Source organism: Orcinus orca, chromosome 4 (genome assembly GCF_937001465.1).
Source record: "Orcinus orca chromosome 4, mOrcOrc1.1, whole genome shotgun sequence".
In the NCBI taxonomy this organism is placed as follows: Eukaryota; Metazoa; Chordata; class Mammalia; order Artiodactyla; family Delphinidae; genus Orcinus; species Orcinus orca.
Genome location: NC_064562.1, coordinates 90,803,737 through 90,829,248, shown reverse-complemented (window position 1 = coordinate 90,829,248; position 25,512 = coordinate 90,803,737). Strand labels below are relative to the sequence as shown.

At 38.2% G+C, this 25,512-nt stretch overlaps 1 protein-coding gene across 1 annotated transcript in view; it reads right to left on the bottom strand.

Annotated features, from left to right (window-relative positions):
* Nucleotides 1–25,512, bottom strand: part of SMIM14 (small integral membrane protein 14) — a 71,567-nt gene that overhangs the window by 27,938 nt on the left and 18,117 nt on the right. Inside the window, exon 2 of the mRNA XM_004266247.4 lies at nucleotides 17,379–17,488. Coding sequence (XP_004266295.1) covers nucleotides 17,379–17,453 — 75 coding nt within the window. The 5' untranslated portion in view covers nucleotides 17,454–17,488. The remainder of the gene's footprint in view (nucleotides 1–17,378; nucleotides 17,489–25,512) is intronic.

The following is a 25,512-nucleotide window of genomic DNA, read 5'->3' as shown; positions in this document are numbered from 1 at the left end:
ACCTCACTTCTGTGAAGGAGGCCAGAAGGGGGTCCCCTCACACAGTACAACCTGATGTCAATTACAAGAAGAATTCTCAATTACAGACCTCAACAAAAGATCATCAATCACAGGCCCCAACAGGAAAAGATGTACACTGCATCTCCTACAAGAAACTGACTACCCCAGCAACTCAGCCAATGAGAAGCCATCATCACCCTGAGCTCTCACTTTTCTCCAATGGGTTTTTGTTCAAAACAACACCTCCCAACTTACTCCTTTTTCTCTATAAAATAATGTCCCTCTCCTTTGTTCCTTGGACTTGCTAAATAATATTAAATTGGGGATAAAATATATATACCATAGTATCTAAATGTTTATGTGAGAAAGATCCGGGAAGGTGCATACCAAATTCATCTAGGGAAGTAGGAACATGCCAGATATAGAGAAGTGAGTGAGAAGTTTGGGCTTACTTTTAATGTATTGATTTTGTGAAAAAACATCAGTATATTATTCATATTAATAAACATTTTACAAAAATATAAATTAATAGGAAAAGATACTAGCAGTAGATATATTTGCTGGGTAGAGAAGTTTCTCAAGAAACTTTTCAGGCATACATCTTCCAGGAAAAGGCCAATAATAGGTCTTACTTAACGTGACTTATTTAAGTACAGTGGACATTAGTCACATTTTACAAGGCCTTCAGGCTTGTAAGGGGAATCTGACCAATGATCTCCCAGATCACATGCTTACAGTACTTTAATACGGAAACAAATGTAAGTAAATTAGAGATGCAGAAGTTTCAGTTACACGGTTTAGATTAGAGCTGAAATACAGAGCTCAACAAACAAACAAACAAAAGGGGGATTATCTGCATTCCAAACCTTAGTTTACAACAGAAAGGAGGAAAAACACAAAGCATAACCTAAATTCACATTTCTAAATCCATCTGTTCTCTTTCTGGAACTCCTATCATTAATAGAAGAAACTGTATACCAAGAGACAGCCAGTCAAGGAGAACAGGAGAAGTAGGTGGCAAGAGAGCAGAAGAGGATAAAAACAGAATAATTCTGCAAATGGGGAACGGAAAAAGTCTCTCGCCAGGCCATCTTTATGGTTGTAAGGAAATATAAGTGATTTTTAAAAAACCCAAACAACTAGATATATCAGTTATAAGGAAATACCTACTTAAAAACAAAACTAACCTCAGAGGAGACACATACCAAAAAACCTACAACTTAAAAGAATGATTTACAATTAGACTATGATTTTGTGTTGGCATCTTTCTACATATCTAGTAGTATTCTACTACTACATCAATAAAAACCCATATTTATCCATAGGCATATTCCCATGTTAACAAGTAATGAAACACAGAACTGTATGTAACATGATAAAGATATCTGATTTTTTTTTGCATTTTATGTCTCATTTTAAATTCATTTTCAGTACTGATTATGTTTTTCTTTTTTCATTTTAACATCTTTATCGGAGTATAATTGCTTTACAATGGTATGTTAGTTTCAGCTTCACAACAAAATGAATCAGTTATATATATACATATGTTCCCATATCTCTTCCAGCTTCCATCTCCCTCCCTCCCACCCTCCCTATCCCACCCCTCCAGGCGATCACAAAGCACCGAGCTGATCTCCCTGTGCTATGCGGCTGCTTCCCACTAGCTATCTACCTTACGTTTGGTAGTGTATATATGTCCATGCCTCTCTCTCGCTTTGTCACAGTTTACCCTTCCCCCTCCCCATATCCGCAAGTCCATTCTCTAGTAAGTCTGTGTCTTTATTCCTGTTTCACCCCTAGGTTCTTCATGACATTTTTTTTCTTAAATTTCATATATATGTATTAGCATACGGTATTTGTCTCTCTCTTTCTGACTTACTTCACTCTGTATGACAGACTCTAGGTCTATCCACCTCATTACAAATAGCTCCATTTTGTTTCTTTTTATGGCTGAGTAATATTCCATTGTATATATGTGCCACATCTTCTTTATCCATTCATCCAATGATGGACACTCAGATTGTTTCCATCTCCGGGCTATTGTAAATAGAGCTGCAATGAACATTTTGGTACATGACTCTTTTTGAATTATGGTTTTCTCAGGGTATATATCCAGTAGTGGGATTGCTGGGTCATATGATAGTTCTATTTGTAGATTTTAAGGAACCTCCATACTGTTCTCCACAGTGGCTGTATCAATTTACATTCCCACCAACAGTGTAAGAGGGTTCCCTTTTCTCCACACCCTCTCCAGCATTTACTGTTTCTAGATTTTTTGATGATGGCCATTCTGACTGGTGTGAGATGATATCTCATTGTAGTTTTAATTTGCATTTCTCTAATGATTAGTGACGTTGAGCATTCTTTCATGTGTTTGTTGGCAGTCTGTATATCTTCTTTGGAGAAATGTCTATTTAGGTCTTCTGCCCATTTTTGGATTGGGTTGTTTGTTTTTTGTTATTGAGCTGCATGAGCTGCTTGTAAATTTTGGAGATTAATCCAGTTGCTTCATTTGCAAATATTTTCTCCCATTCTGAGGCTTGTCTTTTGGTCTTGTTTATGGTTTCCTTTGCTGCGCAAAAGCTTTGAAGTTTCATTAGGTCCCATTTGTTTATTTCTGTTTTTATTTCCATTTCCCTAGGAGGTGGGTCAAAAAGGACCTTGCTGTGATTTATGTCATAGAGTGTCCTGCCTATGTTTTCCTCTAAGAGTTTGATAGTTTCTGGCCTTACATTTAGGTCTTTAATCCACCTTGAGCTTATCTTTGTGCATGGTGTTAGGGAGTAATTCAATCTCATACTTTTACATGTAGCTGTCCAGTTTTCCCAGCACCACTTATTGAAGAGGCTGTCCTTTCTCCACTGTACATTCCTGCCTCCTTTATCAAAGATAACGTGACCATATGTGCGTGGGTTTATCTCTGGGCCTTCTATCCTGTCCATTGATCTATATTTTTGTTTTTGTGCCAGTACCATACTGTCTTGATTACTGTAGCTTTGTAGTATAGTCTGAAGTCAGGGAGCCTGATTCCTCCAGCTCCGTTTTTCGTTCTCAAAACTGCTTTGGCTATTCGGGGTCTTTTGTGTTTCCATACAAATTGTGAAATTTTTTGTTCTAGTTCTGTGAAAAATGCCAGTGGTAGTTTGATAGGGATTGCACTGAATCTGTAGATTGCTTTGGGTAGTAGAGTCATTTTCACAATGTTGATTCTTCCAATCCAAGAACATGGTATAAGTCTCCATCTATTTGTAGCATCTTTAATTTCTTTCATCAGTGTCTTATAATTTTCTGCATACAGGTCTTTTGTCTCCTTAGGTAGGTTTATTCCTAGATATTTTATTCTTTTTGTTGTAGTGGTAAATGGGACTGTTTTCTTGATTTCACTTTCAGATTTTTCATCCTTAGTGTATAGGAATGCCAGAGATTTCTGTGCATTAATTTTGTATCCTGCTACTTTACCAAATTCATTGACTAGCTTTAGTAGTTTTCTGTTAGCATCTTTAGGATTCTCTATGTATAGTATCATGTCATCTGCAAATAGTGACAGCTTTACTTCTTCTTTTCCAATTTGGATTCCTTTTATTTCCTTTTCTTCTCTGATTGCTGTGGCTAAAACTTCCAAAACTATGTTGAATAAGAGTGGTGAGAGTGGGCAACCTTGTCTTGTTCCTGATCTTAGTGGAAATGCTTTCAGTTTTTCACCATTGAGGACGATGTTGGCTGTGGGTTTGTCATATATGGCCTTTATTATGTTGAGGAAAGTTCCCTCTATGCCTACTTTCTGCAGGGTTTTTATCATAAATGGGTGTTGAATTTTGTCAAAAGCTTTCTCTGCATCTATTGAGATGATCATATGGTTTGTCTCCTTCAATTTGTTAATATGGTGTATCACATTGATTGATTTGCGTATATTGAAGAATCCTTGCATTCCTGGAATAAACCCCACTTGATCATGGTGTATGATCCTTTTAATGTGCTGTTGGATTCTGTTTGCTAGTATTTTGTTGAGGATTTTTGCATCTATGTTCATCAGTGATATTGGCCTGTAGTTTTCTTTCTTTGTGACATCCTTTTCTGGTTTTGGTATCAGGGTGATGGTGGCCTCGTAGAATGAGTTGGAGAGTGTTCCTCCCTCTGCTATATTTTGGAGGAGTTTGAGAAGGATAGGTGTTAGCTCTTCTCTAAATGTTTGATAGAATTCACCTGTGAAGCCATCCGGTCCTGGGCTTTTGTTTGTTGGAAGATTTTTAATCACAGTTTCAATTTCAGTGCTTGTGATTGTTCTGTTCATATTTTCTGTTTCCTCCTGATTCAGTCTTCGCAGGTTGTGCCTTTCTAAGAATTTGTCCATTTCTTCCAAGTTGTCCATTTTATTGGCATAGAGTTGCTTGTAGTAATCTCTCATGATCTTTTGTATTTCTGCAGTGTCAGTTGTTACTTCTCCTTTTTCATTTCTAATTCTATTGATTTCAGTCTTCTCCCTTTTTTTCTTGATGAGTCTGGCTAATGGTTTATCAATTTTGTTTACCCTTTCAAAGAACCAGCTTTTAGTTTTATTGATCTTTGCTATCATTTCTTTCATTTCTTTTTCATTTATTTCTGATCTGATTTTTATGATTTCTTTCCTTCTGCTAACTTTGGGGTTTTTTTGTTCTTCTTTCTCTAATTGCTTTAGGTGCAAGGTTAGGTTGTTTATTCGAGATGTTTCCTGTTTCTTAAGGTAGGATTGTATTGCTATAAACTTCCCTCTTAGAACTGCTTTTGCTGCATCCCATAGATTTTGAGTCGTCATGTCTCCATTGTCATTTGTTTCTAGGTATTTTTTGATTTCCTCTTTGATTTCTTCAGTGATCACTTCGTTATTAAGTAGTGTATTGTTTAGCCTCCATGTGTTTGTATTTTTTACAGATCGTTTCCTGTAATTGATACCTAGTCTCATAGCGTTGTGGTCGGAAAAGATACTTGATACAATTTCAATTTTCTTAAATTTACCAAGGCTTGATTTGTGACCCAAGATATGATCTATCCTGGAGAATGTTCCATGAGCACTTGAGAAAAATGTGTATTCTGTTGTTTTTGGATGGAATGTCCTATAAATATCAATTAAGTCCATCTTGTTTAATGTATCATTTAAAGCTTGTGTTTCCTTATTTATTTTCATTTTGGATGATCTGTCCATTGGTGAAAGTGGGGTGTTAAAGTCCCCTACTATGAATGTGTTACTGTCGATTTCCCCTTTTATGGCTGTTAGTATTTGCCTTATGTATTGAGGTGCTCCTATGTTGGGTGCATAAATATTTACAATTGTTGTATCTTCTTCTTGGATTGATCCCTTGATCATTATGTAGTGTCCTTTTTTGTCTCTTCTAATAGTCTTTATTTTAAAGTCTATTTTGTCTGATACGAGAATTGCTACTCCAGCTTTCTTTTGGTTTCCATTTGCATGAAATACCTTTTTCCATCCCCTCACTTTCAGTCTGTATGTGTCTCTAGGTCTGAAGTGGGTCTCTTGTAGACAGCAAATATATGCGTCTTGTTTTTGTATCCATTCAGCCAATCTGCGTCTTTTGGTGGGAGCATTTAGTCCATTTACATTTAAGGTAATTATCGATATGTATGTTCCCATTCCCATTCTCTTAATTGTTTTGGGTTCGTTATTGTAGGTATTTTCCTTCTCTTGTGTTTCTTGCCTAGAGAAGTTCCTTTAGCAGTTGTTGTAGAGCTGGTTTGGTGGTGCTGAACTCTCTCAGCTTTTGCTTGTCTGTAAAGGTTTTAATTTCTCCATCAAATCTGAATGAGATCCTGTTAACCTTATGGGGATTCCCTTGTGTGTTATTTGTTGTTTTTCCCTTGCTGCTTTTAATATGTTTTCTTTGTATTTAATTTTTGACAGTTTGATTAATATGTGTCTTGGCATATTTCTCCTTGGATTTATCCTGTATGGGACTCTCTGTGCTTCCTGGACTTGATTAACTATTTCCTTTCCCATATTAGGGAAGTTTTCAACTATAATCTCTTCAAATATTTTCTCAGTCCCTTTCTTTTTCCCTTCTTCTTCTGGAACCCCTATAATTCGAATGTTGGCGTGTTTAATGTTGTCCCAGAGGTCTCTGAGACTGTCCTCAGTTCTTTTCATTCTTTTTTCTTTATTCTGCTCTGCATTAGTTATTTCCACTATTTTATCTTCCAGGTCACTTATCCGTTCTTCTGCCTCAGTTATTCTGCTATTGATCCCATCTAGAGTATTTTTAATTTTATTTATTGTGTTGTTCATCATTGTTTGTTTCACCTTTAGTTCTTCTAGGTCCTTGTTAAATGTTTCCTGCATTTTGTCTATTCTATTTCCAAGATTTTGGATCATCTTTACTATCATTATTCTGAATTCTTTTTCAGGTAGACTGCCTATTTCCTCTTCATTTGTTAGGTCTGGTGGGTTTTTATCTTGCTCCTTCATCTGCTGTGTGTTTTTCTGTCTTTTCATTTTGCTTATCTTACTGTGTTTGGGGTCTCCTTTTTGCAGGCTGAAGGTTCGTAGTTCCTGTTGTTTTTGGTGTCTGTCCCCAGTGGCTAAGGTTGGTTCAGTGGGTTGTGTAGGCTTCCTGGTGGAGGGGACTAGTGCCTGTGTTCTGGTGGATGAGGCTGGATCTTGTCTTTCTGGTGGGCAGGTCCACGTCTGGTGGTGTGTTTTGGGGTGTCTGTAGACTTATTATGATTTTGGGCAGCCTCTCTGCTAATGGGTGGGTTTGTGTTCCTGTCTTGCTAGTTGTTTGGCATAGGATGTCCAGCACTGTAGCTTGCTGGTCGTTGAGTGAAGCTGGGTGCTGGCGTTGAGATGGAGATCTCTGGGAGATTTTCGCCATTTGATATTTTGTGCAGCTGGGAGGCCTCTTGTGGACCGGTGTCCTGAAGTTGGCTCTCCCACCTCAGAGGCACAGCACTAACTCCTGGCTGCAGCACCAAGAGCCTTTCATCCACACGGCTCCTTAATTTGGGATGATTCGTTGTCTATTCATGTATTCCACAGATGCAGGGTACATCAAGTTGATGGTGGAGCTTTAATCCGCTACTTCTGTGGCTGCTGGGAGAGATTTCCCTTTCTCTTCTTTGTTCACACAGCTCCCAGGGGCTCAGCTTTGGATTCGGACCCCGCTCTGCGTGTGGTCGCCGGAGGGCATCTGTTCTTTGCTCAGACAGGACGGGGTTAAAGGAGCCGCTGATTCAGGAGCTCTGGCTCACTTAGGCCGGGGGAGGGAGGGGCACGGAGTGCGGGGCGGGCCTGCGCGGCAGAGGCCGGCATGACGTTGAGCCAGCCTGAGGCGTGCCGTGCGTTCTCCCGGGGGAGTTGTCCCTGGATCCCGGGACCCTGGCAGTGGCGGGCTGCACAGGCTCCCCGGAAGGGTGTGTGGATAGTGACCTGTGTTCGCACACAGGCTTCTTGGTGGCGGTAGCAGCGGCCTTAGCGTCTCATGTCTGTCTCTGGGGTCCGCACTTTTAGCCACGGCTCGCGCCCGTCTCTGGAGCTCCTTGAAGCAGCGTTCTTAATCCCCTCTCCTCGCGCACCAAGAAATAAAGAGGGAAGAAAAAGTCTCTTGCCTCTTCGGCAGGTCCAGACTTTTCCCCAGACTCCTTCCCGGCTAGCCGCGGTGCACTAAAGTCCTGCAGGCTGTGTTCACGGCGCCAACCCCAGTCCTCCCCCGGTGCTCCGACTGAAGCCCGAGCCTCAGCTCCCAGCCCCGCCCGCCCCGGCGGGTGAGCAGACAAGCCTCTTGGCTGCTGAGTGCTGGTCGGCCCTGATCCTCTGTGCTGGAATCTCTCCGCTTTGCCCTCCGCACCCCTGTTGCTGTGCTCTCCTCCGCGGCTCCGAAGCTACCCTGCTCCGCCACCCGCAGTCTCCGCCCGCGAAGGGGCTTCCTAGTGTGTGGACACTTTTCCTCCTTCACAGCTCCCTCCCGCTGGTGCCAGGACCCGTCCCTATCCTTCCGTCTCTGTTTATTCTTTTTTCTTTTGCCCTACCCAGTTACGTGGGGGGTTTCTTGCCTTTTGGGAGGTCTGAGGTCTTCTGCCAGCATTCAGTAGGTGTTCTGTAGGAGCTGTTCCACGTGTAGATGTATTTCTGGTGTATCTGTGGGGAGGAAGGTGATCTCTGCGTCTTACTCTTCCACCATCTTCCCGGAAGTCTCCCAAGATATCCGATTTTAATTGAAAGGGACTCACTGTATATTCTTATCCACCTCTTTAAGTCTTCTTAGCCAGTATTTAATGAGTAAAACATTAAAGTTCTAATTAGAGTATTAGATTAGGTTAGAAAAATGCCTGTAATGTCAGATAATGCCTCCATTTTTTAATGTTTCTGAACATTCCTGAGACAAACAGAACCTGGCAAACAAATCCTGGCAAAACACTTACCTGGCAAAATACAACTGCATTAAAAACAGTCTAATACCTGTGTAACCCAAGGGTGTAATTAAATCATAGGAAGGAAACATGCCAATAGAATAAGTAAAGCTTTACTTGTCATGAGCACCCCAAAATGGGCATTCTTTGTACTGCAGTCTTACCAACCTTGAACTGAAACACTGTTTATAAGGTATCATTTAAAACACTCCTGTAAGAATACAGTGATACAGTCATTTGCTTTAAAAGTCCATATTGCAGATATATTGGGTTGGCCAAAACGTTCGTTCTTTTCCGTTAAGATGGCTCTAGTAGCACTTAGTTGTCTTTAACTTCATTCGAAACAACTTTTTTAGATTGTATGTGACAGCTCTCATATCAGCGTGCATTTAAAAAAAGACTTATCAGAACTGGTGAACTTCTGTGTAGCCATTTTAATACTGAAGATGGAAGAAAAAAAGCAACAGTTTCGGCATATTATGCTTTATTATTTCAAGAAAGGTAAAAACGACTGAAATGCAAAAAAAGATTTTGTGCAGTGTATGGAGAAGGTGCTGTGACTGATCAAACATGTCAAAAATGGTTTGTGAAGTTTCGCGCTGGAGATTTCTCACTGGACGATGCTCCACGGTCGGGTAGACCAGTTGAAGTTGATAGTGATCAAATTGAAACATTAATTGAGAACAATCAACGTTATACCACGCAGGAGATAGCCGACATACTCAAAATATCCAAATCAAGCACTGAAAATCATCTGCACCAGCTTGGTTATGTTAATCGCTTTGATGTTTGGGGTCTGCGTTAAGTCAAGCAGAAAAAAACCTTCTTGACCATATTTCTGCATTTGAAACGAAATGAAAACGTTCTGTTTTTAAAACAAATTGTGATGGGTGAGGAAAAGTGGATAATGTACAATAATGTGGAACGGAAGAGATGGTGGGGCAAGTGAAATGAACCACCACCAACCACACCAAAGGCCGGTTATCATCCAAAGAAGGCTGGATTGTGTATATGGTGGGATTGCAAGGGAGTCCTCTATTATAAGCTCCTTCCGGAAAATCAAACAATTAATTCCAACAACTAGTGCTCCAAATTAGACCAACTGAAAGCAGCACTTGATGAAAAGCATCCAGAATTAGTCAACAGAAAATGCATAATATTGTATCAGGATAACACAAGACCACATGTTTCTTTGATGACCAGGCAAAAATTGTTACAGCTTGGCTGGGAAGTTCTGATTCATCTGCCATATTCACCAGATATTGAACCTTCAAATTTCCATTTATTTCAGTCTTTACAAAATTCTCTTAATAGAAAAAAATTTCCATTCCCTGGAAGACCGTAAAAGGAACCTGGAACAGTTCTTTGCTCAAAAAGATAAGATGTTTTGGAAAGGACTTCCCTGGTGGCGCAGTAGTTAAGAATCCGCCTGCCAATGCAGGGGACGTGGGTTCAAGCCCTGGTCCAGGAAGATTCCACATGCCATGGAGCAACTAAGCCTGCGAGCCACAACTACTGAGCCCACGCGCCACAACGACTGAAGCCCACACGCCTAGAGCCCGTGCTCCGCAACAGGAGAAGCCACCGCAATGAGAAGCCTGTGCACCGCAATGAAGAGTAACCCCCACTCGCTGCAACTAGAGAAAGCCTGCGCACAGCAATGAAGACCCAACACAGCCAAAAATAAATAAATAAATTTATAAAAAAAAATAGTTTTGGGAAGATGGAAGTATGAAGTTGGCTGAAAAATGACAGAAGGTAGTGGAACAAAAGGGTGACTACATTGTTCAATAAAGTTCTTGGTGAAAATGAAAAACGTGTCTCTTATTTTTACTTAAAAACCAAAGGCACTTTTTGGTCAACCCAATACAATAAAATGCATGAAAATCAGATTTATATTCTTTGTACTGGTACAGCTTAGCAGTTAAATAATCAAAATGTACATAGAACTGGTGAAGCAATAGTAAAGAGTTTGAATTGCTGTTTATGTCCATTTAGCCTTAGAAGGCATACAAATTTTTAACATGAGAAAAAATTGTACCAATTTAGAAATCAACAAAGGTAAGATGAGAATACAGTCTTATTAAAATTATTAAAAAGCTAAACATGGTAGAATATATTTTCTTTGCAAATCATGTAACAGTGCATTCAAAAATTTTATTCTTCAGTGGAAAGAGTCTGTGATTACTAGTTTTTCTATAGAACTGTCCTGCTTATAATACCTCTGAAGATGCTTACAAAGTTTTATTTTTAAGTTAATATTTGAATAGGTAATGTACTCTCATAGTTTTAAAAGGTAAAAATACAGTGAAGAGTCTCTCCCACAGTTTTCTCCTATCCCTCTACTGCCTCCTTGACTGCAAATATAGTGCTTTTTTTAAGGTACCTGAAGGAAACCGACAGGAAGCAGAGCAGATCATGGTACCGAAGAAACAGCACAGGGCCTGGAGCTAATGCCAAGCTCGAATGTGCCTCTGCCACTCCCTGGCCGGCTCCAATACCTGGGAAAACCTCAGTGTCCTCATTTGTAAAAGGAGGATCGACATCAGAGGATTTCTGTGGGTTTAAAATAGTGCCTACATTCCCTTCAAACTCTCCCCAATATAACCACTGTTACGAATCTGAGATATATTCCTTGGAACCTCTTCTATGCATTTACAAACATTATCCTGACCTACACATACTCTAACCTTAACCTGCAAAGGCATCTCTATGGCTTTCACTAACATTTCTCAGATACTTCTAAAATATGTTTCTTCTTTTATTTCTAATTGTTTTTGCATTCTCTGTTGTTTGGGACATAAACAGTTTGTCCCAGACGTGATGGATTCTCTCTTTTGTCAGTAGTATTCCTGTGTTCAACTGTTTTGGCTTTGAATTAATTTTGTCTGAGATTAAGAGTATCACATTCTTTTGGGACAGCTTCCCCTACACCCCTGCTCCTTTTATCACTTATCTATGAGATTCTGTTTTCAGTCTCTGTCTCCCTTGATAAATAACAGCATTTAAAAACTCCAACCTGTCTCTATTAATAAGTATAATCCACTCACACATAACATTTTACTTTATGCTTTCTATTAACTATGCTTCTCTTCTTTCTTCCTGCCTGCCTTCAGCTTACTTGGTTTTCCTTTTTCTTTTTTTTTTTCTTTTTTTTTTTTAAATAAACCCTAATTCTCCCCCCTATTCAAAGGTTCTCAAATGTGTCACTACTAGGGCATACGGATATCTGAGAGGCAGTTCTTTGGTTGTTGTGACTGGCTTGTATCCCCCCTAACTTTCAAAGGTCCTGCCACACATGCACTAAGTGAAAAACTTGAGCCTATAATATAATCTAATTCCATTTCAAAGAAAAACACAAAGTATTTTTTGGATGGTTATACTCGACACAGAATTATCGAGGAATTTAACTGGACTTTCACATTTAAATCAAGGGAAGACTATACTTAGTTTTGTTTATGACTCTACCAAGAATTTGGTGACTTTGAAACTTTACCATTTCAAAAAATCATGTTGCTGGTGGTACTTAAGAACAGCATAACATACTTGTATGGGTCTGCATTTATAGCTATACATTCATAATGACTTTTCATATTAGAAGGATCTAACTATTTCATCTTGTCTTCTAATGTAGCTGTACCTGCGACCACATTGTAGTCCTTTTATTTTCTTCAACTCTTTGCTTGTTTTTCTGTTCATATTTATTAATGAAGGACTAGGCTGGGTGAGCAGTTAGGGTATACAAACAGCTTCCTTTATCAAGAAAGCATGTGGGTAGCTATAACCCTGGAATGTCCCTTCACCATTATCCTGGGATCTCCATTCACCATCACCTTGGAAATTACTTTTGCCTCTCATATGCTGGATCTACTGCTTTCTACACTCGAAATCTCTTCTTTCTTGGTTTATGCCTACATCTTGGTGAAAAACAGTTCATCCTCTAGTAACCAGCTAAGAAAAGGTACCTGAGGTAAAAATTTTGAAGACTCTCCTCCTATTTGATAGTTTGGTTGGATATAGAATGATGGATTGGTAATAATTTCCATTCAGAATTTAAAGTCACTGTGCTAATGCCTTCCAGTTTTGCTACTGAAAAGTCTAAAAGCCATTTAGACACTTGATCCTTTGTATGTGACCTGTATTTTCAGGAATGGCAAGGCAGCCAGAAACAGTAGAACAAAGTGAGCAAACGGGAACCAGGGGAGTGAAGGGGGACAGATCACATAGGGCCACATAAATTTTGTTTTTTTTCCACTATGAGTGTCATGGGGAACTACTGCAGAATTTTGAGGAAAGGAGGAACATTACCTGACTTATCGGAAATAGATCATTTCAACTCCTGTAGTGAGACTAAAGTTGAAGAAAATGGAGATGGCAAGAGGGTAGAAGCAAGGAGACCAACAAGGAGGCTAATTTCAATAACCTAGGCAAGAGATGATGGTAGGTTAGACCAGGGTGTTTCACTGGAGGTGTGAGAAATGGCTGGATTCTGGACATATATTTTTAAGGTTGAGCCAAAGGGATTTGGTTCTGTATTAGCCATGGGGTTGAAAGAACAGAGTAAAAGATGACACAAAAGCTGTTGCCTGAGCAACCAGAATAATGGAGTGAATAGAGAAGACAGGGAACTCCCTGGCGGTCCAGTGATTAGGACTCGGTGCCTTCACTGCCGTGGCCCGGGTTCAAGCCCTGGTCGGGGAACTAAGCCTCATGGAGTGGCCAAAAGAAAAAAAAAAAAAATAGAGAAGACAGAAGTATAAGGTTGGGGACAAGAAAAGTTCAGTTATGCACACATCAAGTACAAAATGTCTACTATTTGTCCAAATGGAGATGTTGCATCAACAGTTGGATACACAAAAGTCTGGAATTCAGGAGCAGCCGCTTTTTGGCTGGGCTGTTTTGGAGCACGGGCTCGTTTTGGCATATACATTCCCTTTGATCCTATTCATTTTCCATGCCAGGTTATCCAATGTGAGCCACATAATATTTTTTTAATATGTCCTTTTCTGCTTAAATCACCTAAAACTATTACTTATAGTGAAGAACCTTAACTGAAATCATTACTAAATCAGGAAAATAAACTAGTTTTAAATTGTGAATGGACAGAACTTTATTAAAATGGAAAGGAACTAATGGTAAAATCTTAACTGCTTCTAAGCTGAATATATCCCTTGGCAAAGCCCATCTATTTCCACAGAACAGACAAAACAAAAATTGCAACCCAACATACAACTAATGAACTAACCATAAAAAAATCATTAAAATCCTCAAGTTTCCCCAAATGAGTTTCTATTCCCTCTGGAATCTTCAATACTGCTATCAGCATGTTATACATAAGGGGATCATCCACCAGTAATTTATATTGTGTAAAAATATCCATCATACACAAGAAAATCCGATTTTATTACATAAGGTCAAAAATAATAAAAATTCCAAATTAGAACTGGAAATTAATGACATGGTACACTATTACAAAGATGAATTAGATGTCCATTTTTAAAAAAATGAGAATAAATCTCTGCACTGTTATCATACTATAACACAGTATTATTGTATCTATGAGCTCCCTAAGCATGCAGACATCTAAATTCTGGTAGTTATAACTAATATAGAAAAATTATACCCTCAGATAAATTGCTTTTAAAACATAGGCTGGGGCTTCCCTGGTGGTGCAGTGGTTAAGAATCCGCCTGCCAATGCACGGGACACGGGTTCGAGCCCTGGTCCAGGAAGATCCCACATGCTGCGGAGCAACTAAGCCCATGTGCCACAACTACTGAGCCTGTGCTCTAGAGCCCATGAACCACAACTACTGAGCCTGCATGCTACAACTACTGAAGCCTGTGCACCTAGAACCCGTGCTCCGCAACAAGAGAAGCCACCGTAATGAGAAGCCCGCGCACCTCAACGAAGAGTAGCCCCCGCTTACCGCAACTAGAGAAAGCCCGCGCGCAGCAACAAAAGACCCAACGCAGCCATAAATAAATAAATAAATAAAATAAATTTAAATAAATAAATAAATAAAATAAAATATAGGCTGTAGACTTAGAGTTCCACAGGGTAATAAGATAACAGATACTGGGGAAAAAAGGTCCTATAAATTATGAGTAGAAGATAATGGATGCATGAGAGGTAGAAAAGTCTAGTATTGACATATTACAAAAGAATACAACGACGTTTAAATGAAAATACTGACAGTTTTTGTTAGATAACCTTTTTCTGATTATAAGATTTATTATCACAGAAAATACAAGAAAGTATAAAAGAGAAGTCTCAGCCCATATTCCAGAATCCAGAGATAACCACTTTTAACATTTCGGTGTACTCTCTTCTAGTCTTTCTTCCTATGCACACATGTACATGAAATGGGTGGGTGTGTGGGTGTATGTGTATGTGTACACAAACGCAAGATCTACTAAACGCCATTTGTACATCTTTTTTTTTTCATTTCATATAACACACACATCTCCCTTGTTTTAAAATATTTTTCAAAGACAACTATTGTAAACAAGATTTTACCATATGAATTTCCATGATATAACCACTGTCCTACTAGTCAACATTAAGGTTGCTTATAACTTTTTATTACTATAAATAATGCTACAATAAATAGTATTATTCATAAATCTTTGAATTTCTGAATTTAGAGACCATATTTCTAACGATACTTCTTAGGAAAAATGTTTAGAAACCACTTAAATATCAACAATGTAGATAGGATCCAAAAATGCTGCTTGATTCTGAATTTAAATAAAAGAAGAAGAAATACACATGAAATAAAAATTAAAAAGCACAATTCAATTCAAACAAACATCTATCAAACTTTGCCAGCAAGTTTCCTTAATGAATCATATGAGTTTCTCCTCCCTCTGGAATCTTCAATACTGCTATGAGCATGTTATACATAAGGGGATCATCATCAGTAATTTATATTGTGTGAAAATATCCACCCTACACTAAAAAATGTGGACTTTTAAAAGATCTGTAAAAATCTAAAATCTATTTTCACACAATTACGAAGTATTTCAAACCAAGAATGCTATAAGTAACGTCCCATCAAGCATGAATTAGTGTGCCCATTAGAAAAAGAAAGAAAAAGCTAAACATGGCTTCCTTGACAATCTACTAAAGTAAAGTGTACAGGGAATCCTAAAAAAGTAGGGCTTAGTTTTAGTCATCTCTTAAAAAGCAGCAAAGCTAATAGAATAAAGCATGTTAAAAATAAAAAATACTATACTAAGAAATAAAAAGAGGTAGTAGCCCTTATTAAAAACTAATCTACTGGGAAATTTTACTACAATTAAATTACAAGTCTATTTTTTGTTCCTAATATCAGAGTAATTTGAAAAAAAATTGCCTTATGTTTGATTGAAATAAGACATTAAAAACTATCAGCTCAAACTTCATAAACAGGAGAAAATATTTTTTAAACTCTTCTCAGATTAATCTATTTTTACATCAATTACCAGAGATATGACATTGCCATTTTATTTCTATACTCACAAGAGTCTGATTTAATTTATAAGTTCTTAGTTTGTTTCTATCCCTCTAAGGCATTCTTAAGGATCGTAAGTCCTAGTATATGCTAATTCTCGAAGGAACATCATTCACAATCAATGTACTTCTGATCACTGTACACAGACAATGAGTGAGCAGAAAACTTGCTTATTCAAGTATTCCAGCAAATGTTTGTACCTGCCTTTATTAACTGGCCTATAATAATATACCCCGGTACAAGAGTATTTTAAAACAGCAAAATGTTGTTATAATGTATAACATAATAATAATATACAGTTGACCCTTGAACAACGAAGGGGTTAGGGACGCTAACCCGCCATACAGTTGAAAATCCGCATGTAACTTATAGTCAGCCCTCAATAAACGCAATTCCTCCAAATATGCAGTTCTACATCCTTGCATTCAACTAACTGCAGATGGTGTAGTACTGCAGTATTTACTATTGAAAAAAAATCCGCATGTAAGTGGACCCTGAGAGTTCAAACCTATGCTGTTCAAGGGTCAATTGTACTTTATTGTTAATAATGGTCAAATGTTTCCTTTGTATATAAAAAGTATAAAGTACAGTACATAAACAGCCCTGTATTTAAGCTTTAAAAGTCTATAAAGGAGCTTCCCTGGTGGCGCAGTGGCTGAGAGACTGCCTGCCGATGCAGGGGACACGGGTTCGTTCCCTGGTCCGGGAAGATCCCACATGCCGTGGAGCGGCTAGGCCCATGAGCCATGGCCACTGAGCCTGTGCGTCCAGAGCCTGGGCTCCGCAACGAGAGAGGCCACAACAGTGAGAGGCCCACGTACAGCAAAAAAAATAAATAAATAAATAAAAAGTCTATAAAAACCTACAGTTGAAATCTCACTACACTCAAAGCCTGTTGTTCAGAAACCTGCCTCTGTCAAATAATTGATTTGGATCTGGAAATAAGCTATATAGAGATTTTTATTGTCATGCCATTTGTTGGAGTAGGATTTGAACTATATCATAAGAGGAAGTGTGACTTCATAGCAGTTTATCAGGTAAACAAGCTCCGTATAGCCAAAAATCATATGCATTAATACAGAACAGAGGACCTCCCTGGTGGTCCAGTGGTTAAGACTCCGCGCTTCAACGCAGGGAGCGTCGGTTCGATCCCTGGTCAGGGAACTAAGATCCCACGTGCCACATGGTGTGGCCAAAAAAAAAAAATACGGAACAGAAAAGCCTCTACACAAATGTGTTTCCCACCCATGATGGTGAATTTCGCCAACAAACATCTACCATAAATAAAGACAGCAATCTGTTTTTATCTCTAACAAAAGAACTGCTGGCAAGCATTTTAACCATTATGACTTAAACCACTGTGGAATTTCAATTATGAAATAATTTTTAGTGCCCATCAGATGAAAATCTTCCAATAAACAACATGCTCCCAAAAACAAGACAGAGCGGTACAGCTGAGTTCTGAATAGGACTGTTCTGTTCATCTCACCAGATTGATCAGCCTTCTCATCGCATGTTCATGAGAGCAAACACATTCACAGGGATCGAATCCACCTTCTGCCATGATTACCCAGCTTGATTTAACTTGACTGTTTAAATCTAGGAGGAAGGAAAAAATATCATAAGACTACTATTCAGAATTACTCTTTCTCTTGAACTATAAAGAATTCATGTATGTATAGATTCATAATAGTTTTCTTAAATTAAGTATAGTTCATATTTATTAATGACTTAAATCTACGAATTTATTACTAATCTTATATGAATTATGAATCTATACAAATGATTGGCTACCACTTTACCATCAAACTGATTTCCTGTAAATGCAAATGTCTTCAGATACTCTATACTGGCCCCATCTGTGAAGCTGATGATACTAGAGTCCTACTCTGCTTAATTACCAAATCCTTAAACTTCGTTAGCCCCAGTACTGCTATGGACTGAATGTGTCCCCACTAAAATTCGTATGTTGAAGCCTTAATCCCCAAGGGGATGGTATTTGGAGGCAGGGCCTTTGGGAGGTAATGAGGTCATGAGAGTGGAGCCCTTATAAATGTGATTAGTGCCCTTAAAGAAGAGACTGATATCTCTCTCTCTTTAACATGTGAAGATACAGCAAGAAGGCATCCATCTACAAAGTAGGAAGAGATTCCTCACCAGACACTGAATCTGCCAACACCTTGATCACGGGCCTCCCAGAATCCAGAACTGTGAGAAATAAATGTTTGTTGTTTAAGCCAGAGGTCCCCAACCCCCGGGATGGCTATTGGTCCACGCCCTGTTAGGAACCAGGCCACATGGCAGGAGGTGAGTGGCTGGTGAGTGAGCTAAGCTTCATCTGCCGCTCCCCATGGCTCACATTACCACCTGAACCATCCCTCCCCACCCCCCCATGCAAAAATTATCTTCCCTGAAATTGGTCCCTGGTGCAAAAAGGTTGGGGACCGCTCAGTCTGTGCTATTTTACTATAACAGCCTAAGCTGACTATGGCAACTTTGCAGTCTTTATCCTACCAAGAAAGCCCTCTAAAAGAAAAAAATGAGTTATCTAAAATGATACCAATGTGGGGGGCAGGAGGGGCATGAATTTACATGAATGAACATGATAAAAGCCAGGAAATAGCTGGGAAGATTTTGAAAAATAAGAGTAACAAGATGGAGTACTACAGATATTTAAGATGGAATAGGCAATCAATGGAACTCGTAAATTAACTTAAAAGACCTTCATTCATTCAAAAAATATTTAGCACCTGTGCTAGGCATTAGCAATATAAAAGTGAGCAAAAACTGATACAGTCTTTACCCTAAGGGTGTTCACATTCTAATAGTGGAGACAGATATTAATCTAAATATTTTAAAAATTATAAATGCAAACTTGTAAATGTTATAAACGATAAATGGACCAAAAGACTGGAAAAAACAACACACAGAATGAGAGAAAATATTTGCAAATCATATATCTGACAATGGCTTAATATCCAGACTACATAAAGAACCCCTCTAACTCAATAACAAAAGCAACTCAATTTAAAAATGGACAAAGGGGGCTTCCCTGGTGGTGCAGTGGTTGAGAATCCACCTGCCAATGCAGGGGACACGGGTTCGAGCCCTGGTCCAGGAAGATCCCACATGCCATGGAGCAAGTAAGCCCGTGTGCTACAACTACTGAGCCTGTGCTCTAGAGCCTGCGAGCCACAACTACTGAGCCCGTGTAACACAACTACTGACGCCCACGCACCTAGAGCCCGTGATCCACAACAACAAGCCACCGCAATAAGAAGCCTGCGCACCACATCGAAGAGTAGCCCCTACTCGCCAAAACTAGAGAAAGCCCACGTGCAGCAATGAAGACACAATGCAGGGCTTCCCTGGTGGCGCAGTGGTTAAGAATCCGCCTGCCAATGCAGGGGACACGGGTTCAAGCCCTGTTCCAGGAAGATCCCACATGCCGCAGAGCAACTAAGCCCGTGTGCCACAACTACTGAGCCTGCGCTCTAGAGCCCGCGAGCCCCAACTACTGAGCTCATGCACCACAACTACTGAAGCCCGCGCACTGCAACGAACAGTAGTAGACCCCACTCGCCGCAACTAGAGAAAGCCCGTGGACAGCCAACGAAGACCCAACACAGCCATCAATAAATAATTTAAAACAAAACAAAACACAATGAGATATCACTTCACACCTATTAGGGTGACTTTAATTTTATTTACTTATTTATTTATTTTTGGCTTTAATCTTAAAAAAGGAAATGAATAATGTGGAGAAATTAGAAACCTCCTAAATGGCCTTTCAGGAAAACAGTTTGATGGGTCCTGAAGTTAAGCATAAGAATTATCAATGACCCAACAATTCCACTTCTAGCTATTTGTCTCCAAAGATTTGAAAACAGGGACTCAAACAGATACTTGTATGCTAAGTGTTCATAACAGCATTATTCATAACAGCCAAAAAGTAGGAACAACTCACATGTCCATTAACTGATGAATGGATAAACAAAATGCAGTATATATATACAATGGAATATTATTCAGTCATAAAAATTAATGAAGTTCTGATACACAGGTGAGCCTTGAAAACATTATGCTAAGTGAAATAAGTAGACACAAAAGGACTCATATGATCCCACTTATATGAAATATCTAGAATAGGCAAATTCATATAGACAAAGTAGAATTGTGGTTGCCAGGACCTGGAGGAGAGCAGAATGGGGAGTTATTGCTTAATAAGTAATAACTTAAGAGTTTGGTGTGATAAAGTTTTAGAAACAGATAGTGGAGATAGTTGTACAATGCTGTGAATATAATGCCACTAAATTACAGACTTCAAAAAATGGTTAAAAAGGTGAAATTTATGTATGTTTTATCACAATAAAAAAAAAATCATTGTGGTTGTCCAGGACTGAGGGGCTTGAGGAGAAATGGGGAGTGACTGCTTAATTGGTACAGGCTTTCCTCTCGAGTGAAGAAAATGTTCTAAAATTGATTATGGTGATGGTCACACAACTCCATGAATGTACTAAAAACCACTGTACACTTTAAACGGTGCACTGTGTGGTATGTGAATATCTCAATAAAGCTCTTACTTTTAAAAAAAAAAGATAAAAGTTGCCTATAGAGTATATACACGTTCTAAACTTATCTAGGGAGTTAGGAAGATTTTACTAAAGAAGTTAATGCTGAGTTGAAAGTGGAAGGATGCACTGGAATACAATAGGGTAAGGTGGAAGTGGAAGGTATGGGGATCTAGGGCTGGAGGCATTCTAGACACAAAGTAAAGAGCAGTGCAAGACCCTGTAGTGAGTAAGAGTATAACCTGATGAAGGAACTGAAAGCAAGCCGTGACGTGCTGGAATTCAGACAGCAATCCAGACAAGAAGATGAGTGGTCTGAAATGAGACCAGAGAGGTCAATGGGCCAGGCCACACACAGCTTTCCAGGCGATGTTCAAGATTAGGGCTTCATCCAAAGATCAATGTGAAGTCCATAAGGTTTAATGCCTGTGTGTTTTTAAAAGATCACTTTGGTTGCACTATGGAAAACTGACAGTAAAGAAGCTAAAGACAACATAGGGAGCCTAGTCAAAATGCTCCTTCAATAGGTCAGTGATGATGACGTCCATTATAGGAATTTATAGGTTGAGGACAGCACATCAAATCACTGGGGGGGAAGACAAGTTATTCCATAAATGGTATTGGGGAAAGCTGACTCCTTACCCTCATTCCTTATACCAAAACAAATTCTAGATGTATGAGTGATTTTTTTTAATGAGGCCACACACAGAAATAGTCAACTAGAGCAATGGATCAGAAAAGAATGCTGACAAACGGACGCCATGATTTTAGCAGAATGTATAATGTGTAAAGGTGCTGTTTTATTTTATTTATTTATTTTTGGAATATTTATAAAAGTTATTCTTCAAATATTTACTATTGTTATATCTATATACATGTCTTACTTAGATTTTTTATAACAATTTCTTTGAGATAAATCACATACTATACAGTTCAGACACTGAAAGTGTACTAATCAATATTTAGTGTATTCACAGAACTGTGCAACCATCACCACAATTTTAGAACATTTCATCCCTCCAAAACAAGACCTATACCCATTAGCAATCACTCCTCACTTCCCTCTCTTCCTCCCAGCCCTAGTTAACCACTAACCTGCTTTCTGTCTCCATGAATTTGCCTATTACAAACAATTCATATAAATGGAATCATATATGTTCCTTTGTTATTTGAATCTTTTAAGCAAGAATTACTTATTTGTTATTTATGGACAAGAAAATTAAAGTCATTTATTCCAGAAAACATGAACTTCAAAGGACTACTGTGTTGTACATATGACACAGGTGTAATAATCTGAAATATAGTTTTCTGTGAGATTACATATCCAAAGGTTTGATTTTATACATATTGTCACTCTGAAAAATTTCCTAGTTTACTGTCTGAAATTTCTTAGTAAAAATCAGAGCCAAAATCTTCAGCTGTGTTTCTAAAATGGTGCTATTTTAAACCATGGACTATTTAGAATTTAGAATATGATAAAGGTGCCATCTTAAACCATAACTATTCAGAAATGGTGGAATAGTTGTCTATTTTTTTAAACTAAAGTATGAAGCATACAAAAGGACTGGAAGAAAATACATCAAACTTAATGAGTGGTTAGCTCTGGGGGAGAGAATATAATTTGGGGGACAGCCATTCATTTTGTCAATTTTTAAACATTTCTTATAATGACTATGTACTTATATATTAAAACTTTTAAAATATGGAAAAAATTTAATTAAAAAAGTCACAAATGTATAACTACAAGAAGACCACTGGGATACATGTAGAAGAACATAAATCCAAGAACCTATAAAGGACCAATCATTTTGACAGCCAAAAATGATATCCAGTTTCTATAAGCCAAAAATATACTGTAAAATAAAAAGACAAAGAACTTTAAAGAAAAAAAACTTCAACACATCTCAGGGTTAATTTCCTTAATTTACAGATAACTGAAAAATCAATATGAAAACGGCAATCTAACAGAAAAAAAGGAGCAAAGAGCATGTTCACAGGAAAACAGAGCCAATAAGCAAATACAAAATGGAAGAAGTGCAAATCTAAACACTTTTATCAGAAAATTGGAAAATTTATGTAGATAACTTAGATATCCATATCCAAATAAGCATGCAAAATTTTTGTATAAGAATGGTCACTGCAACACTTTTTATAAGAGCAAAAAATGGTAATTCTAAGTGTTTATTTATGTAGCTCTAATTAAATAAACAATAGTATGAGTACCTGAAATCCTATACAGCTGTTAAAAAGAATGAGTCAAATTTCTATGTGATGATTTGGGGAAACATCCAAGATACACTGAGGTGAAGTCTAGTTGCAGAACAGTCAGGGAAATCCTACTTCCCATCTAATATCTTCTTGCCTGAGTTAAGGGCAGGTGGGATTGGAAGGGGAAGGAAGTGGAGTTGCAGGCAACCTAAGCTGGAGAGTTTTACTCTCCAGAAGGTAGGAAATACCAAACACAAACTCTGACTACTTCACAGTTTTGTCTGAGGCCACTCTGTGTCCACACTTTTTTTTTTTAATTGATAAGCCTTCATGTTAGACAACTGACTGTACATCCCAACACAGAAAACCCTGAAAAAATATATAATTTACCCTTATATGTAGATAAAGTTCACCCCTGAAAGTCTTTCTCAATTGTCTTTTCAAACTGTCCATAAGGAAACAAGGGCCCAGACTGTGCTGGGTGTGGACATATGCAAGTGTCCACTTACAGATACTGGTCCTTCCTCCCTCTCAATGCCTTGCCAGGCCACTAAAATGTTGGTTGAAATTAAAAGATACAGTCCTAAGTTTTTTTAAAATAAAATTCAAGTACTAAAATGCCCAATGTCTATCCAGTTCTATAGCCCCTGGACACAGAAATGCAAAGTACTAACAAACTGACTTTTATAAAGGGAGACTTGTTTTTATCACCCATAAAAATTGTAAAACAGGTATTTTAAGTCTCTTTTTAATCCATCTGACTTACAAAATTAGATTCCACCACTACCACCGCCCCCCCCCAAAAAAAAATACAGCTTGGAGGCAGGAACCTATTTTAGTCATCACTCTGTCTCTAAACACCTCCCTCATTGCTTAAGCCATAGCAATGAATAAATATTTTTGAATTTTGGACAATGTTTATTTTCTCTGTATCTATATATGCCAGGAACATGTATATCAGCTAGAATTTAAAGTATCTGTTGGTCTTAATTAGCCTCCAGTAAAATGAGAAAATGCATTTATAAACAGGATATTGCTCAATAGTGCTATGCTTCTGTGGAACTTTCTACATGTAAACTTGAGCTGTTTTAAGTACTATACAGTTTTCAGTTAATAGTTTCCACTTTAAAATTACTTTTAAAAAAACAGAATGGAAAGTCCTCTTTTGGCTCGGACCTCAGAGCAAGTGTCAATGCACACCACCAGCTAAGCACTAGAGCAAAAAACTCACCCAATCCCACCCCACATTTAAATCCTTTGGTGTCCAAAGACATTAAGAAGCTGCTCTATCCTGAGTAAGACAAAACCGGGTTACTGAGTCAGAATTCTGGTAAATCAGCCTAGAAGAGGCTTTTGATAGAAAGTAACTTAAAACAATGCTTTTGCTTTTCATGTTTCAGAGGAGTTATTCACCTCCTCGATATATATCCCTAATGTGAGAACAATGCTAAATAATGTCAAAGACATGGGTCTGACCCTTGAAGACAACCAGCTTTATTCCAATTGGTCACAAAAGCACTAAGTCATAAAAATAAGAATAGTGCACTAAATTCAAAATAATCCTGGAGAGGAGAGAGGGAAGTAAATACAGGCATAGAAGAAATAAAACTGGCCTTGAGTTGATAATTATTGAAGTTGAGTGATAGGTACAGGAGAGCTTTTATACATTTCTACTTTTTTCTGTTTTAAGATTTTCCATAATAAGTATTTAACTTATCAGTATTTTCCCAGTATAATGAATATTTGTGATAGCAATCTGACTCTGGGGGTAGATTAAGCAACAGTTTACAGATGACTTTCTATGCAGCATAAAGGACAAAATACATCTAAAGCTCTCAAACCATCCACTCCTAAACAACTCTTAGCACAGGAAAGCAGTAAAATAATCCACTCTGTATCTTGGGAGGGCAAATGCAATTAATTCCCCCTATCCCTCAGATCCAGGTCATTTCTTCCTTCAACTACAACTAACAAACCTTTCCTGGTAGAGTTCAGCTGTAATAAGTCAGTTGAGTCATCCTGTTTCTGTATGTGCTGAAGGAATTTTCCAGTGCTGTTAACCAATTCGTTACCTGCCGATAGAACCTTAAACTCTCCAGCTCATGCTGGGTGGGTTTAACCTACCTTATTTCATCTTTGGGGAGTCAAACTTAACTGCCTATTTATAACTTTGGAAAAGGTGGAAAAGTAGATACTGTAGTTCTACTACTGTGTTTTCTAGGATTATGCCATGGAACTGCATGCTTATTATATACAGGATTGATTCCTTGGGAAATAAACTCAAAAGTGGTTCTTGATTAGGGCAAATACTCTTAGTAGCAAATATTTGTAAAACAGCAACATTACCAGTGTTATATATTTAGTATCAGTGGTATCCCTAGAAGCACAGAGAGTAAAATGACGAATGCCAACCTTCCCATTCCCCTCTCCCCAATTCTACTCCCTTTCCCAAGAGGTACCATAGTTAACAGCCAGGTGTGAATACTTTCAGGTCTTTTTATATGTATTTATACCCATCATTTTAGTAGGTTTTATGAGATCATACTATACATGTTCTGCAACTTGCTTTTTTATAACATAAAACGTCTTGAAGACCTTCCAATATATAAAGCTCTACTTCATTCTTTTTAATGGTTACATAATACTCCAAAACACAAACATACAATTTTAGCATTCCTTTAGTAGAGATAACTTAGGGCTTTTCCAACATTTTTGTTAACATCATGTTGCAACAAACATCTTTGTGCCCATATTTTTGTAGGACTAAGTACAAAAAAATGAAATCTCTAGGTCTAAGGGCATTCACAAAAAGCCTTTACCAATTTTATTTCTATCAATAGCACA